The sequence below is a fragment of the Brassica oleracea genome, chromosome C3 (assembly GCF_000695525.1).
Source record: "Brassica oleracea var. oleracea cultivar TO1000 chromosome C3, BOL, whole genome shotgun sequence".
Lineage (NCBI taxonomy): Eukaryota > Viridiplantae > Streptophyta > Magnoliopsida > Brassicales > Brassicaceae > Brassica > Brassica oleracea.
Genome location: NC_027750.1, coordinates 62,716,211 through 62,731,633, shown reverse-complemented (window position 1 = coordinate 62,731,633; position 15,423 = coordinate 62,716,211). Strand labels below are relative to the sequence as shown.

Below are 15,423 nucleotides of genomic sequence, written 5' to 3'. Positions count from 1 at the left end.
TTTATTACCATGTTTATTTTCTCAACTTTAAGTGAGAGTATGAGTTCTATAAAGAAACTCTTTGGACCTTGACCTCATTTATGCTCACGTCTAAAACCACAATTTATGAGTTTTTAAATGTCATATTCTCTTCAGGAGAATGAATCATAATCAACTAGACGTGATTTATCAATAGATATTTTTCAATATATATGCATCATAAAAAAATTTCTTGAAGAAATTTTACTTTTAAACTTAACATCCAACATAGTTGGCTTTATTTACCGACTTCAGGTCTTGTAATCTTTAAATGCAAAATACAAAATGAGCTTTAGGTAATCACTTCAGGTGATAATACCTTTTTTATATATATTATCTTCCAAAACTTATGGATCTTTTAGAGTCAAGCTTTAAACTTAAAATCCTCAATATAAATGGTAATAAAATCAAAATATTTCAAATATATATAAATATGTATTAACAAAGGTGTCTTATTATATCAGAAAATAAATAAAACTTTCGTAGTAATTATTATATAGACTATATTATTACTCTCATGCTATTTAACAAAGTTTAACCTATCAATCAATTTAATAAACAAATTTATATCACTGCCAACTTTATGCAAATTGATTTATCTAATCAATTTTATTATAAGAAGGAAGAAGAAAATGTAATGATTCTTTGACTATAAAGTCTTGTTATTTTTTTTGGTGTACAAAAGAGTGAGATGAGTGATGGTATTTATAGTGAACAACAATACATAAAATAACAAAGATGGTGCTTAATTTGGTAAATGAGTGGGTGATCATAGTGCTTGATGAGTAGATGATCCTAGTGCTTGAGTTGGTAAAGGAGTGGATGATCATAGTGCTTGAGTTTGGTAAAGAAGTGGATGATCATTTCAATGCTTATCTTATAACAGTTTGGTATTTTCCATCTAAGAACATTATCCACAATTCGCCTTAGCCTCCTCTTTCTATTAGGATTTCAGGCCTTTTAAAATGGGCTCTTCCCGAAAAGTTTGACTAATAAATATAATGGGCCTTTGATGAGCCCAACCTGAAGTCGCAATATCGTAAATATCTTACTCACTCGTTCACTCGTTCGTAATTGTCAAGCAAAAATGGAATTTCTTTCTTAATGATATTTTTTTTTTTTTTTTTTTTTATTGTTACCACACAGAGGTAAAACATCGTTCGTTCTTGGATCTCCGATTTACAGATTTAAAGCGATAATACGAGAGATCCCAAGGGCACACAGCTAGCCTTTCTCCTGCAGGTTAATCTGCAAACATGGTGAGTACTGAGAATCTCTCCTCTCTTCAGATCTCTCGAGTGAATCGGTGTACGATGCGATCTCGATTTCTTCTGTGATTTAAGCGTTAGTTTGAGTGGGTTCGTGCTGTCTCAATTCGATTTGTATGATCTGATTATTTGAAAAATTTCGAGTAGCGTTATTGCCGGTGGCATGGAATCGAAAGAATGTGTGTTTTATTTATAGTTGAGAGTACTGACTACTGGTTTCTTTTGTTTGTTTGTTTGTTGAAACAGCCTCTCAGACTCGAGATCAAGGTATTCATTTGGGGATTTTTTTTTCTCTTATAGATCATTCACTGTGTTTGATATAATTCGATTTGTTTTTTTATTTATTTTGTTGGATCAGAAAAAATTTGCTCAAAGGTCTGAGAGAGTGAAATCTGTGGATCTGCATCCTACAGAACCATGGTAATTTTCTAGATTTTGATTGGGCTCTCTCATGCATCTTAGTTGTAGTGATTGAGAGACAACTTTGGACCAACTTGTTATCCTTCATTTTTGTGGAGTGTTGCTTTTAAAGTTTTTTTTTTTTTTTTTTTTTACCTTTGTTCATGACTGGAACCTGATATCACATTATCTTGCAGGATTCTAGCAAGTTTGTATTCTGGAACCTTGTGTATATGGAACTACCAGACACAGGTGGGTGAATAATTTGATTTTCATATGCACATATTTTTCAGTGAACTAGTTTGTGATAAGGAATGACCAAAAATGCAACTGAAATATTATTTTTCTTTCTGTATGCGATGAGGTTTTGCAGTCTCCTCATAGACTTGTAGACTGTGGAACATATTCTAATTTGAATCTTGCTTAATAATCCTCAGGTGATGGCACAGTCTTTCGAGGTGACCGACTTACCAGGTATACGTCTTTCTTTTTTTTTTTTTTTTTTTTTTTTTTTTTTGATGTATGTACTGTATACTCTTGTCTAGTTTGTTACTTATGCTGATTTCTTATATTATGGCTTTGCAGTTCGGTCAGCCAAGTTTATAGCACGGAAGCAATGGGTTGTGGCAGGAGCTGATGATTTGTATATCCGTGTATACAATTACAATACCATGGACACGGTTAAAGTGTTTGAGGCTCATTCAGACTACATTAGATGTGTGGCTGTTCATCCAACGTTACCATATGTGCTGTCATCCTCCGATGATATGGTCATAAAGCTTTGGGACTGGGAAAAGGGTTGGGCTTGCACTCAGATATTCGAGGGACACTCGCACTATGTGATGCAAGTCACATTTAATCCAAAAGACACCAACACTTTTGCCAGTGCATCACTTGATCGCACCATAAAGGTGCTGAAATGGTCTATGCTTGTAATTTGATTATGGCTTAGTCTGCATAAGGCTCTGGAAAGTGTTAGCTCATTCTATGTTTGCATGCTTGCTCATCTTCAGATCTGGAATCTTGGCTCACCCGACCCAAATTTTACACTGGATGCCCATCAGAAAGGAGTAAACTGTGTAGATTATTTCACCGGTGGTGACAAGCCCTATTTAATTACCGGCTCTGATGATCACACTGCTAAGGTCTGCTTCCTGTTCATTGCTCTGTTAGATGAGACGTTTCTACTGGACATTATGTGCCTTCAGGTTATTTACTAGTTGAGTTTCTGGAATCAGGTCTGGGACTATCAAACAAAAAGTTGTGTCCAGACGCTAGACGGGCACACACACAATGTGTCGGCAGTATGTTTCCATCCAGAGCTTCCAATTATAATCACAGGTTCTGAAGATGGCACCGTTCGTATCTGGCATGCAACTACGTACAGGTAGTACAATATGACTTGTATGCCTATCTATATCATTGTCAGTTGGGATTCATTCTTGTGCACATTTCCGCCATTACCAATGCTTATATTGTTCTTACGTTTGTAATCCAAATTTCCTAATGTCTATGTTTTTTCTTGCAGGCTAGAGAACACATTAAATTATGGCCTCGAGAGAGTTTGGGCCATTGGTTACATTAAAAGTTCTCGCCGGTATGTTTTTTGGATTTTTCCTCCCTCGTATTAATAACTGGATACTTGCCAGAATTGTTATGAGGGAGTAGATGATCTCTCTCAGTTGATAGACACCCTTGTGCTTGTTTGTTGTTCTCCCTAACAATTTGTAAAGATTAGGGTTCTTAGATATTGAGAGCACGACTTGTTTTTAGTACTCCATTGAGTTGTCCTGCCTAACCGTAAACCTTTTTGTTTTCACTTAACAGGGTTGTGATCGGATATGATGAAGGAACCATCATGGTTAAACTTGGACGGGAAATTCCTGTCGCTAGCATGGACAATACTGGAAAAATCATATGGGCTAAACATAATGAAATTCAGACTGCGAACATCAAAAGTATTGGTGCAGACTACGAGGTATAGGCCGTACTTGTAACTCCTATACTGTCCCATAGGATGACCTATTTGTTTATTTGTTTGGCTGATGCTATTGTCCTTTTCTTCTCTACCTTAGGTTACTGATGGAGAGAGGTTGCCCTTGGCTGTTAAAGAGCTGGGGACTTGTGATCTTTATCCACAAGTGAGTGTTATTATTCAGCACTCGATCCAATAGTTTGTGATGTTTGGGGGAATTATATAGTTTATTTGGGCAAAAGATTTCTGAACAACTGGTATGATAGGCACGTGCCTCAAAGTTGTGGGTATCGTTAAGCGTGTCATCTTCAGAATATATATTTGATCTCTGCTTATCTGTGTCTCATATGTGGGTATTCTGATTTTCAGAGCTTGAAACACAATCCAAATGGGAGGTTTGTCGTAGTCTGTGGAGACGGAGAGTATATAATCTACACGGCTTTGGCTTGGAGAAATAGGTCATTTGGTTCTGGACTGGAATTCGTTTGGTCGTCTGAGGGGGAGTGTGCTGTAAGAGAAAGCTCAACAAAGATCAAGACATTTAGCAAAAATTTCCAGGTTCGTATGCCCCGTCTGTCCGTTCTAAGACGTTTTGTTGGAGCATGTTTCTATGGTTATTATTGTTACTTGTCATGGAGATAGCCATTTTCGGATCTAGCTCACTCACAAAAGATGTTTTCAGGAAAAGAGGAGTATCCGCCCTACTTTCTCCGCTGAGAAGATCTTTGGAGGAGCCCTGTTAGCTATGTGTTCAAATGATTTCATCTGCTTTTATGATTGGGCTGAATGTAGGCTTATTCAACGTATTGACGTCACTGTAAAGGTATCGCAGTTAACTTGGCTCAGTTTGTTGTGAGAAGTTCACTTAGTGGCCTATTTGAAATAGTGGAAGTTGACGTTATTAGCTTCATTTGGAGGTTGTCGTCGTTTATTTCTTCTCTAATTCTTTTTGTTGCCAATGTTTGCAGAATCTGTATTGGGCTGACAGTGGTGATTTAGTAGCCATTGCTAGTGACACGTCATTCTACATCTTGAAATACAACGTGAGGATTCTGTCCAAAAACACTATCTGTGAATTTCTCTATGCAATTGTTGGACAGTCCAAGTGCTTACTATGGTGATCCTGTTTTACAGCGAGAGTTAGTTTCTTCACATTTTGATAGTGGAAGATCTACGGAGGAAGAAGGTGTTGAGGATGCTTTTGAGGTTCTCCATGAGAACGATGAACGTGTTAGGACAGGTATATGGGTTGGTGACTGTTTCATTTACAACAACGCTTCCTGGAAGCTTAACTACTGTGTCGGAGGCGAGGTATTGTGCATATCTCTTTCTTACTCTAATTTGACTATTGTTATGAACAAAGTCTGATGGTAGTTGCTAACATCTTAATGCTAGGTAACCACAATGTATCATTTGGACCGCCCAATGTATTTATTGGGCTATCTTGCAAATCAAAGTCGGGTATTCCTTGTAGACAAAGAATTCAAGTAAGTCCCTAACTTTGGTGTGTTTATGTCAGATTGGCTTAGTTTCTGATATCACGTTCTCCTGTATTTTTTTTGGGATGCAGTGTTATAGGATACACGTTGCTGCTAAGCCTGATTGAGTACAAGACTCTTGTGATGCGAGGTGATCTAGCCAAAGCCAGTGAAATCTTACCTACAATTCCTAAAGATCAGCATAACAAGTAATTATATTATCAATTAGTATCTAAACTTTTTTTGTTTATATGCGGTTCATTTTTTATCGCACTTAATCTTTTGCTCTGTGATGTCTTTGGCAGTATTATAGTTTAATGACTCATATACTTCTTTAGGAAGTAATACAACGATTATTCTCTTAGAAATATGTGGTGTCTAGATCTACTTAGTCTGATGTTGAACATTGCTGCACATCTATGGTTGTTTTGTGGATATCTCTTTATCTATTTCTGAATTTTTGTTCACTATCAGTGTTGCTCATTTCTTGGAGTCACGAGGAATGGTTGAAGAGGCTCTGGAAGCTGCGACAGATCCTGACTACAGATTTGAGTTGGCCATACAACTGGCTAGACTTGACATTGCGCAGGTGGTGATTTAATGTGTGATGATTGATATGCGTTTTTTGCTTCTTGTATAGTGACGATATGTTAACTTATTTTTGATTATATGTTTGTAGGAAATAGCTGTAGAAGCACAGAGCGAGTCTAAGTGGAAGCAATTAGGAGAGTTAGCAATGTCTTCCGGGAAGGTATATCTTTTCTCTTTGCATTTTCTTCCTCATGTTTTGTAACGATAGTAGAAAGACAAAAAACCTTTGGAGTAAATGGTATATCACTTTATTTAAATTATGATTCTTAGTTCTTTTATAGAGTTGGACGAGAGATCAATATGAACTTAAAAAATATATTTTTTCTTGCCCCTGTTTGTCTCTGATGTGTGGACTTCCAGCTAACTTGTTGCATTTGAATGTCATCATGGCAGCTACAAATGGCAGAGGAATGCATGAAATATGCGATGGATTTGAGTGGTTTGTTACTACTTTATTCTTCTATTGGAGATGCTGAAGGTGCGTCAAAACTTGCAACACTTGCTAAAGAACAAGGGAAGAACAATGTCGCCTATCTTTGCCTATTCATGCTGGGAAAATTGGAAGATTGTTTGGACTTATTGGTGGAGAGGTAAAGTCATTAGTTGTATTCACTTGGGAGTTTTTGAAAAATCAAATTCATTGACCTTTGCTTATCTGTGTGACGATGTTATCTTTCTCCAGCAACCGGATACCTGAAGCTGCTCTGATGGCAAGATCATATCTTCCAAGCAAAGTATCTGAGATAGTAGCTCTTTGGAGGAAAGATCTCAGCAAGGTTTTTTTCCCTGTGATCCTATAGTCAGTGTATGTTGATTTGTGGTCATCGAGAAAGATTGTTGTGGTTTAAAGTTGCCTATCACTTGTACACAGATTAATTCAAAAGCAGCAGAATCTTTGGCTGATCCCGAGGAGTACTCAAATCTTTTTGAAGATTGGCAAGTTGCTCTTTCCGTCGAAGCCAAAGCTTCAGAGACAAGGTAATCAAGCAGATCATTACTACCTAGTGCATCCTTGCACTGATATGTCTTATGATTACACAGTGTGATGCTTAGACCTCTCTGTAATCTTGGTTTACAGGGGAGTTTATACAGCTGCAGAAAATTATCCTAGCCATGCTGATAGGTCTTCCATGACCCTCGTTGAAGCCTTTAGAAACTTGCAAGTTGAAGAAGAGGAGTCTCTTGAAAATGGAGATATAGAGCACGGGGTGAGTCATTCGTTTATTCCTGCGTAATTTGTTAATCAAACAGCTGAATCTTTTATCTTCTTCTCAGGAGGAGGAGGTAGCAGAAGAAAACGGTGATGAAGAGAAGAATGATGACGATGTAGAGGAACAACACGATGAACAACAACGAGAAGAAGTTGTTGATGGTGACTCAACCGATGGAGCTGTTCTTGTTAACGGAAGTGAGGCTGACGAAGAGTGGGGTACGAATAGTGAAGGAAACCCATCAGCCTAAAATAGCAAGTTAGTCATGGCCAAGTGTTGAAAGAGTCTGAAATTTTTTGTCTTCTGGTGATTAATTTGATTCCCCATATGATAATGCATTTTCTTTAGGAATGATACCAAGTTGTATCTACGACCTGACTTAGGTTCTTGAAACATGATACCAAGTTGTATCCGGTCGTGTCTGTTCTTCTATAGTTTTTTCTTTTGTAACTTAATGATCTTTATGGTTTGTTTGTGTGTTTTGTTGCAGTGCTTACACCGCGTCAGTAGAGATTACAGTTTATGGGAATGGCTGTTATGGAGAGGTGGCAACGTTCTTTCTTTCTTGAACCACATTCATTCAAGTATTTGAATCCATTTGTAATAAAAGTTCTGTTTTTTTGGACTAAGCTTTTTTTTTGTGGGGAGGATTTAGATGAAAAGAGAGTCGAGAGAATTGGTAGTGTGGCTAGTGTCCTATATTGTCGTTTCTTTTGCACTGAGGGAGATTCATATATTGTTACATGTTTTTGTTCTTTATTACAAGTACTTCAATTTCATCTGATTGTTCTTCTTAATGCATGTAATATTCATGTTCAAGCAACACTTGTAAAATGTGAAGCCTAGGATTTAGTAGAAGGTGATTCGTTGATTTAACTGAAGCATGATATATATATGTTATATTGAACATAACATATAAAACAAAAAGTTCATTTTTCAAGAAGAAAAGTTGAAATATTAAAAAATTCCTATATATTTAACAGTCATTGAATCAATTTACATGTGTTTCTCGAGAGGAAAAACGAAGGAAGATTGATGTCAAAGATACTGAAAAGCTAAAGATGAGGATAATGGTAATCAATGTGGAAAGACATCTGATGAAAAAGTTAATTCATGATTACAGTTCCGACCAACAGCATTCAAGCAGCAAAAACGCATTCACCGGAGTCGCCAGTACAGAGGCTTCTGGTTCTTTATTCTCATTCGGTGTGGTTTGTCAGGACGGTTCAACTAGTTCTGTATCTCTCTTCGGCTTTGGCCTTTCAAACCGAAATAATCCTTCCGTTTTCGGCGCTACTGGATCTTCCATTGTCAAGAAGAGTGAAGGTAGTGGGTTTCCTACAAAGCAGGAGGTTTCCACAGAGACAGGAGAAGAGAACGAGAAAGTTGCCTTCTCAGCTGAGTCGTTTTTGTTTGAATATCTCGATGGAGGATGGAGAGAGCGTGGTGCAACAGTCTATGAAGTAGTTCTCAGCGTGAGAGGTTAGCTGCTTGATCATGGAAGATCTCATTAGGAGAAGGATCAAAACCAGTGATTTGATGAGTTGGCCTTTGTAGCTGAGAAAATGAGAGACAAAATCAAGTGATATCAATACATCTTACTCTGTTACTCATCGAAAAAAATTCACTTGATTTTTTATCAAACCGAAAATATCTGACCTGAAATCACTTATACCAAACCGAAAATATCTGACTTGATATCAATTGAATTTTTTTTTTATCAAATTAAAGTCCAGTCCATTTTTATTACTCAAATACTTATACACCTTATCAAAAACAATAATTTGATTAAGAATCATGGCGGTTTCATTTTGAAAATATCTGTAATTGTCTTCTTTTTTTTCTTTTTTTTTTTTTTTGCGCTTGGGTGCATAAGAATTTTGCTTGCGCTTTGTATTAGGTTTTAGGCTTTTTAGCTGTTCTGTGTATGATTTGTTTGGTTGAAGTTCCATTGTTGATTCTGTTGAAGAGGTTTTGGTGAAGTTTCTGTGTGTTTTTTAATTCACGATATTTGAGTAATGACTGACTACTGGTTTCTTTCTTTCTTTCGTTTTTGTTTTGTTGAAACAAACAGGCTCTAAGACTCGAGATCAAGGTATTGTTTTGCTATATCCATCTTGTAGTTTTGAGATTTCTTTTGGATAACTCTCTCTGTTTTATGCTGTGTTTAACTTTTCAATTTGTGCTGTTTTTGTTTTCCTGGATCAGAAAATATTTGCTCAAAAGTCCGAGAGAGTGAACTGTGTGGATGCAGTTTCATTTGGTTCAATATACATATTACCAATGATTCTTCAACTCATCCCAATGACTTTGTAAATATACCTTCAAAAGATTGACACAAGTCAGTGAACTTTAGTTGTTGAAGATCTCTTTTGTAGCAGCAGCTACAAGTAGGACATGAAACAGAGGATAAGGCATACATTTTATTGGTTGAAATAGCCACAGACACCTGACCATCCGTTCTGGTATAACCGAACCGCTCTGTTTCTTTGCAGCTTGGGAACCAATAACTGCCTTAAAAAAACACACAACGAACTCTTAGATAAAACCGACTGAACCAAACCCGATATCTGAAGTATCAATAATATGAAACCTGATCGGGTTATTTGCTGGATATGAAACAAATCCAACACCTTTATTTTGGTTGGGTTCAGCTTTGGATTCGTGTTTCAGTTTTTTATGTCCATGCCTAATTCTTAGGGTGAAGAATGACACACAACTCTCATGATAAACATAAAATTTTGTTGTAAATTCTAACCAAGTGTCAAAGTAAAGAGGAAAAGAATCCAAATGTATATAGATGGTCGCCAGCCAAACTGCACTTGCAAAGCATAAAAGCAGTGGGTCGTCGTATATAACACTTAAGTAACTGAGAAGAAGTAAATACAAAAGAAAATTGTTACAACGACATTGTATTCTCGACATGATCATGAATCGCAAATACTTCAACACAATACCTACGCTTCTTTGTTTTATCGCGAACACCACCTTCGATATGAACTCTTCTAAAGCTGTTTTGGTTCATGTCATAGTAGTAACCATACAATGACTTATCAAAGAAATAGTTGCATTGAGTTGCATAAATCTCTCCAGCAGGGGTGGCACCAGAGAAGGTATCCACATCAGCTCCTAACAACTTCACTGGGTAGTTTGGCAAGCAAAGGATTGTTCTCGACCATTCTTGTTTTTTGGCATCATCCATAATCCAGATACTTGTGTCGCCGTCGTTACAACATATGCATCCCAACTTACCTAGGTGCTTTACCAGACGTTGATGATTAATACGAGCCAACAACAATGCTTTTGATAATGCAAGACGCGATCAAATCTTTTGCTTAGTTTTGATTCAGTGATTCATCGTGGGATCTTTCTCCTAACTCGTATTTTGATTCATGCTTCTCTTTTTAGGGTCGTGATATTCCAATTGTCCATCGTGTCATTATGGTAAAGTTTCTCTAGATTTCCTCATTATCACCTATATGATTCTGATTTTTTCAGGTTATTACATTACAGGTTCACGAAAGGGAAAATACTGGAGAAGTCGATGTTTTGACAAAAGGTGCCGGTTTTATTGATCTAAAGTTAGTTTAGTTGTTTATAATATTTGTTATTATCCAACGCCCATTCACATGTTCATTTCTATTGTTTCCAGGTGACAATAACCCTGAAGATGATAGACTTCTCTATGCTAAAGGTCAGCTTTGGCTTAATCGACATCATATAATGGGTCGTGCTGTCGGGTAATTAATTTACTTTAATCACTTATTTGTATAGTGTTTAAACCGGAATTAATCTGTAGTTACTCATAAATGGTTTTACCTTCTTTTTTTTTCTGCTTCAGCTTCTTGCCTTATGTTGGATGGGTGACTATAATCATGACAGAAAAACCTATCATCAAGGTCAATACATTCTCTGTTCTCGCTCTATGATCCATCCGTGATGAATACTCTATGACATTTTTGCATCTTCTCTTGTTCTTCTTACAGTATATTCTCATAGGTACATTGGGTTTACTCGTTATATCGTCCAAAGATTGATTTGAGTCTTTTTTGAAAAGGAATGGACTCTGCATGCAAGCCCTTTGGTTTATCATAATCTAGTTGTTGATTTGAGTCTTTGTTGTTTCAATGGAGAATAAAACAAGTTAAAAGGTCATTTTGTGGTCTAGACCAGTTAAAAATAGTACAATCAGAAAGCTAAGTTTTAATCATGGAGATTACCTTAAAATCAAGATTTGCCTTCTTATGAAAAGACTTGTTGGAAAATCAATTTGAACAAATACTGACAACTTAATATTTAAAATTTAAAATTTGCATTGAATGTTTATAAAAATTATAAATTACTAAAACTTTCAAAAACATCGCACAATGAAAATTTTGTTATCAGCGATTTAAATTTTTTGTTATCAGCGATTTAAATTTTTTGTTATCAGCGATTTAAATTTTTTGTTATCAGCGATTTAAATTTTTTGTTATCAGCGATTTAAATTTTTTGTTATCAGCGATTTAAATTTTTTGTTATCAGCGATTTAAATTTTTTGTTATCAGCGATTTAAATTTTTTGTTATCAGCGATTTAAATTTTTTGTTATCAGCGATTTAAATTTTTTGTTATCAGCGATTTAAATTTTTTGTTATCAGCGATTTAAATTTTTTGTTTTAAAAGATACAAATGAGTAGAACGCATCATTTAACATATATCGATATTAAAAATATATTATTTATCTATGTATATATTATGTAAATTTAATTATATAAAATAGAAAAAAGTTATCGTTTGGATTAATAAAATTTATTTACGTATTCACATCAATTCAATTATATACGTAATAGTTACTGACTTTTTCATTATCCAACATATATATTATTTTATAATATATAAAAGAATATATAATATGTAATATAATTTATAAATACAATGTTCATTCCGTGCAAGAGAAGGGTCTTAATCTGGTTATTTAATAAATATCTACCACATCTCAAATCCAAATTATGCGTACAAATCAACAATAGTTTTATTTGGGTTTAGTCATATTTAGGCATGGTTTTAATTGAGTTTATACTATCAATGTCTTTAAACAGAAAATGTCCATCTAGACACTAATTTGACACCCTAATCTCAATTTGTTGTCTGATAGGGATGATTGTCACGTCTGCTTTGATCATATGGAAAGCTTTGATTTGTGTCACTGGAAGTGATTCCCTTGTCGTGGTTGTTCTCTCCGAAAGCATGGAACCTGGTTTTCAGAGGGTAAATGAAATCACTGAAATGGCTTACATTTTGTAGCGGTGTTGCTTGCTTCTATCTAGACGGATATGTAACTGATAATCTATTTTGAGGGTCAACATATTTCTGTTTTACTCAATAGTGGAATGAATTTGGTATCGTGTAGGGTGATATATTGTTCTTGCACATGAGTAAGGACCCCATTCGAGCTGGCGAGATTGTTGTTTTCAATATTGATGTAAGTTTCCTTTTCTTTTGCTTAGTTTTGATTCAGTGATTCATCGTGGGATCTTTCTCCTAACTCGTATTTTGATTCATGCTTCTCTTTTTAGGGTCGTGATATTCCAATTGTCCATCGTGTCATTATGGTAAAGTTTCTCTAGATTTCCTCATTATCACCTATATGATTCTGATTTTTTCAGGTTATTATCTGAAGTATCAAAATATGAAACCTGATCGGGTTATTTGCTGGATATGTAACAAATCCAATACCTTTATTTTGGTTGGGTTCAGCTTTGGATTCGTGTTTCAGTTTTTTATGTCCATGCCTAATTCTTAGGGTGAAGAATGACACACAACTCTCATGATAAACATAAAATTTTGTTGTAAATTCTAACCAAGTGTCAAAGTAAAGAGGAAAAGAATCCAAATGTATATAGATGGTCGCCAGCCAAACTGCACTTGCAAAGCATAAAAGCAGTGGGTCGTCGTATATAACACTTAAGTAACTGAGAAGAAGTAAATACAAAAGAAAATTGTTACAACGACATTGTATTCTCGACATGATCATGAATCGCAAATACTTCAACACAATACCTACGCTTCTTTGTTTTATCGCGAACACCACCTTCGATATGAACTCTTCTAAAGCTGTTTTGGTTCATGTCATAGTAGTAACCATACAATGACTTATCAAAGAAATAGTTGCATTGAGTTGCATAAATCTCTCCAGCAGGGGTGGCACCAGAGAAGGTATCCACATCAGCTCCTAACAACTTCACTGGGTAGTTTGGCAAGCAAAGGATTGTTCTCGACCATTCTTGTTTTTTGGCATCATCCATAATCCAGATACTTGTGTCGCCGTCGTTACAACATATGCATCCCAACTTACCTAGGTGCTTTACCAGACGTTGATGATTAATACGAGCCAACAACAATGCTTTTGATAATGCAAGACGCGATCAAATCTTTCGGACCTAAGGTCGAAACTCAGCAAAATAGTCTCACGAGGTTTTCTGTATGCGCTGTAGTAGATAGTCCCGTCGATGCATACACTGTAATCGTTTGGATAGGAATCTTCATCAATGCCTTTCACTTTCCTCCAAGATTGCTTACATCCCAATGTGAAAACATGATAAGTTTGCTTCCGCTCGTCACAGTCGAAAATAATGGACAAGACTTTGTATTGATACGTGATAGGGTCGTAGCCAAAGAAGCATGAACTCAATCCGGACCTTGTTGGGGCTTGGATCTCGGGTAACGGAAAAACCTGCCTGGTGGTAGGGTTGTATATGGTAACCAAATGAGATTCGAAAGAAGAGCAACATATCAAGCCTCGGGAGTATTGATAGTGGAGGGTGCAGGGACGGCTTGGTCGAGGGATAGTTACTACATGGTCGGTGGTGGTCGGAGAGAAAACAGGGGAAACAGTGAAGAACGTTTCAGGCACACAATGGTGGAAGATGAAGACAGGAAGCTTCAGGGGCGGATGTCTGAGAGAGCGAGTGACTATAGACTCGATCAAGTCTCTGTCGCTGCTGATAATGGTTGACCATTGCTTGGAGACGCTTCGGAACCTCACAAGTGACTTTGTCGGGAGTTTCTTGAGTATCTCCACTATTATATCCAAAGGAAGACACAAATCTCCGGTGACTGTCTTTCTTGTCCTTTTGCAAACACTTAACATGGGAGAATACCGATCTGTGAAACAGATGAAAAAAAGAACTTGAAGAAACGAAACGGCTAAGAAACAAAACGGCTAAGAAGACGGGATGAGTCAGCTCTACTGGTTAGAGTCTTGGGGGCCAATTGTCATGCTTCCGGGTTCGACGCTAGCCGGAGGCGAACTGCTCATCCATGTCACGAAGCGGGTACTGGGCCTTCGGGCTCAGGACATACCCTCCCGGGTGAAGCCGGCCAACCCTGGATTACCAAAAAAAAACAAAACGGCTAAGAAAAGATAATTATATATATTAGGGTTTATTACACTTTGACCGTATGATGCGAACCAACTACACTCTGGAGCTAGAGGTCGATCTAAAGTCGTACAAATAATACGAAACGGCGAAGGAAAAATAATATATGTAAATGTTTTTAGGGTTTATGCTATTACTATTTTATCCTTATGGCTGAAAGATAGGAAAATAGAAAGACACGAACCAAGTACACTTTGGAGCTCGATCTAATGTTAGATTTGCACAGAGGTCAGAACCAAACTCAAAAGGAAAATAAGTATCCGAATAAGGAAACCACAAAATTTTGGAACATCCTAATAATTCCTTTTCTTTTGTTCCAAGCTTCATAATCAAAAACCAGATCCAGATCTAAAACTTTAGCACTCGAGATCTAAATCTAAACTTAAAAGAGCCTATGAGAGCAAACTTTAAAACTAGGTTTGCGTAATCAACCTTCAGATTCATCTGACAGTGACAGAGAAATACTCTTCTCGTTTTCACTCTGCCTCTTTGCAGCTGAAACACACATAAGTACTCAAAACAAATCCCATCAAAACGGTAAATGAAAATTTGCCTATTTCTGAAAATTTCGTTACCTTGATAATCACTCTCCATTAGATCTAAATTCCTCGAAACCACTGAGGGTAAATATATCAAATGCATTCAATTTATTATTCTTTCTCCTTTTTCTTTTTTTTTTTGGTCAGGAAGACTGAATGAAAAAATGAATACTTTTTCTTAATATACTCCTTTCCTATGTTGAACACAGAGACAACCAACGTGGGTTGTGTGGCTGAGCGGATGTAGAAAATATTGTTATCGATAAAAAATAGAATTTAAGGGAAATTGCAGTAGATATAGTTTTAAAGTTATCCTAGAGCTTGATCCGTGCGACCGCACGGGTGTTTATGTAACAATTGTATATTATATATTTTTTTTATTGATACTGTTTCGTGTTATGAATATATTTATTAAATGAGTGTTCGAGCAGTTATGTAACTATACAAAAAGATTGGATGTATATATATATATATATTAATATATTATGTTGGATCAAATTTATATTGATATTTCTTTCATATTT

At 36.2% G+C, this 15,423-nt stretch overlaps 3 protein-coding genes and 1 long non-coding RNA gene across 9 annotated transcripts; 3 read left to right on the top strand and 1 right to left on the bottom strand.

Moving 5' to 3' along the window:
* Positions 1-1,147: 1,147 nt before the first annotated feature.
* Positions 1,148-7,724, top strand: LOC106335407 (coatomer subunit beta'-2-like). 3 transcript variants are annotated; one of them, XR_001268718.1, is made up of 25 exons: positions 1,148-1,277; positions 1,533-1,553; positions 1,645-1,706; positions 1,883-1,937; positions 2,123-2,159; positions 2,271-2,596; positions 2,699-2,830; positions 2,924-3,072; positions 3,214-3,282; positions 3,513-3,663; positions 3,761-3,826; positions 4,030-4,218; positions 4,343-4,483; positions 4,629-4,703; positions 4,795-4,971; positions 5,056-5,147; positions 5,231-5,347; positions 5,613-5,727; positions 5,818-5,889; positions 6,123-6,319; positions 6,412-6,505; positions 6,601-6,707; positions 6,808-6,937; positions 7,005-7,246; positions 7,431-7,724. XR_001268718.1 is itself a non-coding variant. In XM_013773925.1 (25 exons), exons 1-25 carry the CDS (start codon positions 1,275-1,277, stop codon positions 7,448-7,450), a joined length of 2,751 nt encoding a protein of 916 aa, XP_013629379.1. In that variant the 5' UTR covers positions 1,148-1,274; the 3' UTR covers positions 7,451-7,724. The 3 variants fall into 3 exon arrangements, 2 of the variants coding, with proteins under 2 accessions (XP_013629379.1, XP_013629378.1); XM_013773925.1 differs by having other exon boundaries at positions 7,005-7,158; XM_013773924.1 differs by having other exon boundaries at positions 7,005-7,198.
* Positions 7,725-10,338: 2,614 nt separating this feature from the next.
* LOC106336309 (signal peptidase complex catalytic subunit SEC11C-like) lies at positions 10,339-11,150 on the top strand. Its single transcript, XM_013775102.1, has 5 exons — positions 10,339-10,384; positions 10,454-10,499; positions 10,593-10,680; positions 10,782-10,839; positions 10,927-11,150. Exons 1-5 carry the CDS (start codon positions 10,382-10,384, stop codon positions 10,975-10,977), a joined length of 246 nt encoding a protein of 81 aa, XP_013630556.1. The 5' UTR covers positions 10,339-10,381; the 3' UTR covers positions 10,978-11,150.
* A 923-nt stretch (positions 11,151-12,073) lies between these two features.
* Positions 12,074-12,777, top strand: LOC106336310. The gene is made up of 3 exons (XR_001268819.1): positions 12,074-12,189; positions 12,332-12,403; positions 12,498-12,777. It is a non-coding gene; the product is annotated as an uncharacterized LOC106336310 (long non-coding RNA).
* A 17-nt stretch (positions 12,778-12,794) lies between these two features.
* Positions 12,795-15,145, bottom strand: LOC106336308 (F-box protein At1g52490-like). 4 transcript variants are annotated; one of them, XM_013775098.1, is made up of 3 exons: positions 14,936-15,145; positions 14,793-14,855; positions 12,795-14,085 (listed from the first exon to the last, which is right to left on the bottom strand). In XM_013775098.1, exons 1-3 carry the CDS (start codon positions 15,000-15,002, stop codon positions 13,286-13,288), a joined length of 930 nt encoding a protein of 309 aa, XP_013630552.1. In that variant the 5' UTR covers positions 15,003-15,145; the 3' UTR covers positions 12,795-13,285. The 4 variants fall into 4 exon arrangements, with proteins under 4 accessions (XP_013630552.1, XP_013630553.1, XP_013630554.1 ...); XM_013775099.1 differs by lacking the exon at positions 14,793-14,855; XM_013775100.1 differs by lacking the exons at positions 14,793-14,855; positions 14,936-15,145 and adding an exon at positions 14,328-14,786 and having other exon boundaries at positions 12,795-14,120.
* Between the last annotated feature and the right edge of the window lie 278 nt (positions 15,146-15,423).

Coding starts and splice junctions, on each gene's coding strand:
- LOC106335407 (XM_013773924.1), top strand. Junction 2,597..2,698: donor CACTTGATCGCACCATAAAG/GTGCTGAAATGG, acceptor GCTCATCTTCAG/ATCTGGAATCTTGGCTCACC. Junction 5,348..5,612: donor CCTAAAGATCAGCATAACAA/GTAATTATATTA, acceptor GTTCACTATCAG/TGTTGCTCATTTCTTGGAGT.
- LOC106336309 (XM_013775102.1), top strand. Junction 10,500..10,592: donor AGTCGATGTTTTGACAAAAG/GTGCCGGTTTTA, acceptor TATTGTTTCCAG/GTGACAATAACCCTGAAGAT. Junction 10,840..10,926: donor CAGAAAAACCTATCATCAAG/GTCAATACATTC, acceptor TTCTTCTTACAG/TATATTCTCATAGGTACATT.
- LOC106336308 (XM_013775098.1), bottom strand. CDS start 15,002: ATGCATTTGATATATTTACCCTCAGTGGTTTCGAGGAATTTAGATCTA. Junction 14,856..14,935: donor AATGGAGAGTGATTATCAAG/GTAACGAAATTT, acceptor TGTGTGTTTCAG/CTGCAAAGAGGCAGAGTGAA. Junction 14,086..14,792: donor ACTGTCAGATGAATCTGAAG/GTTGATTACGCA, acceptor TCTGTTTCACAG/ATCGGTATTCTCCCATGTTA.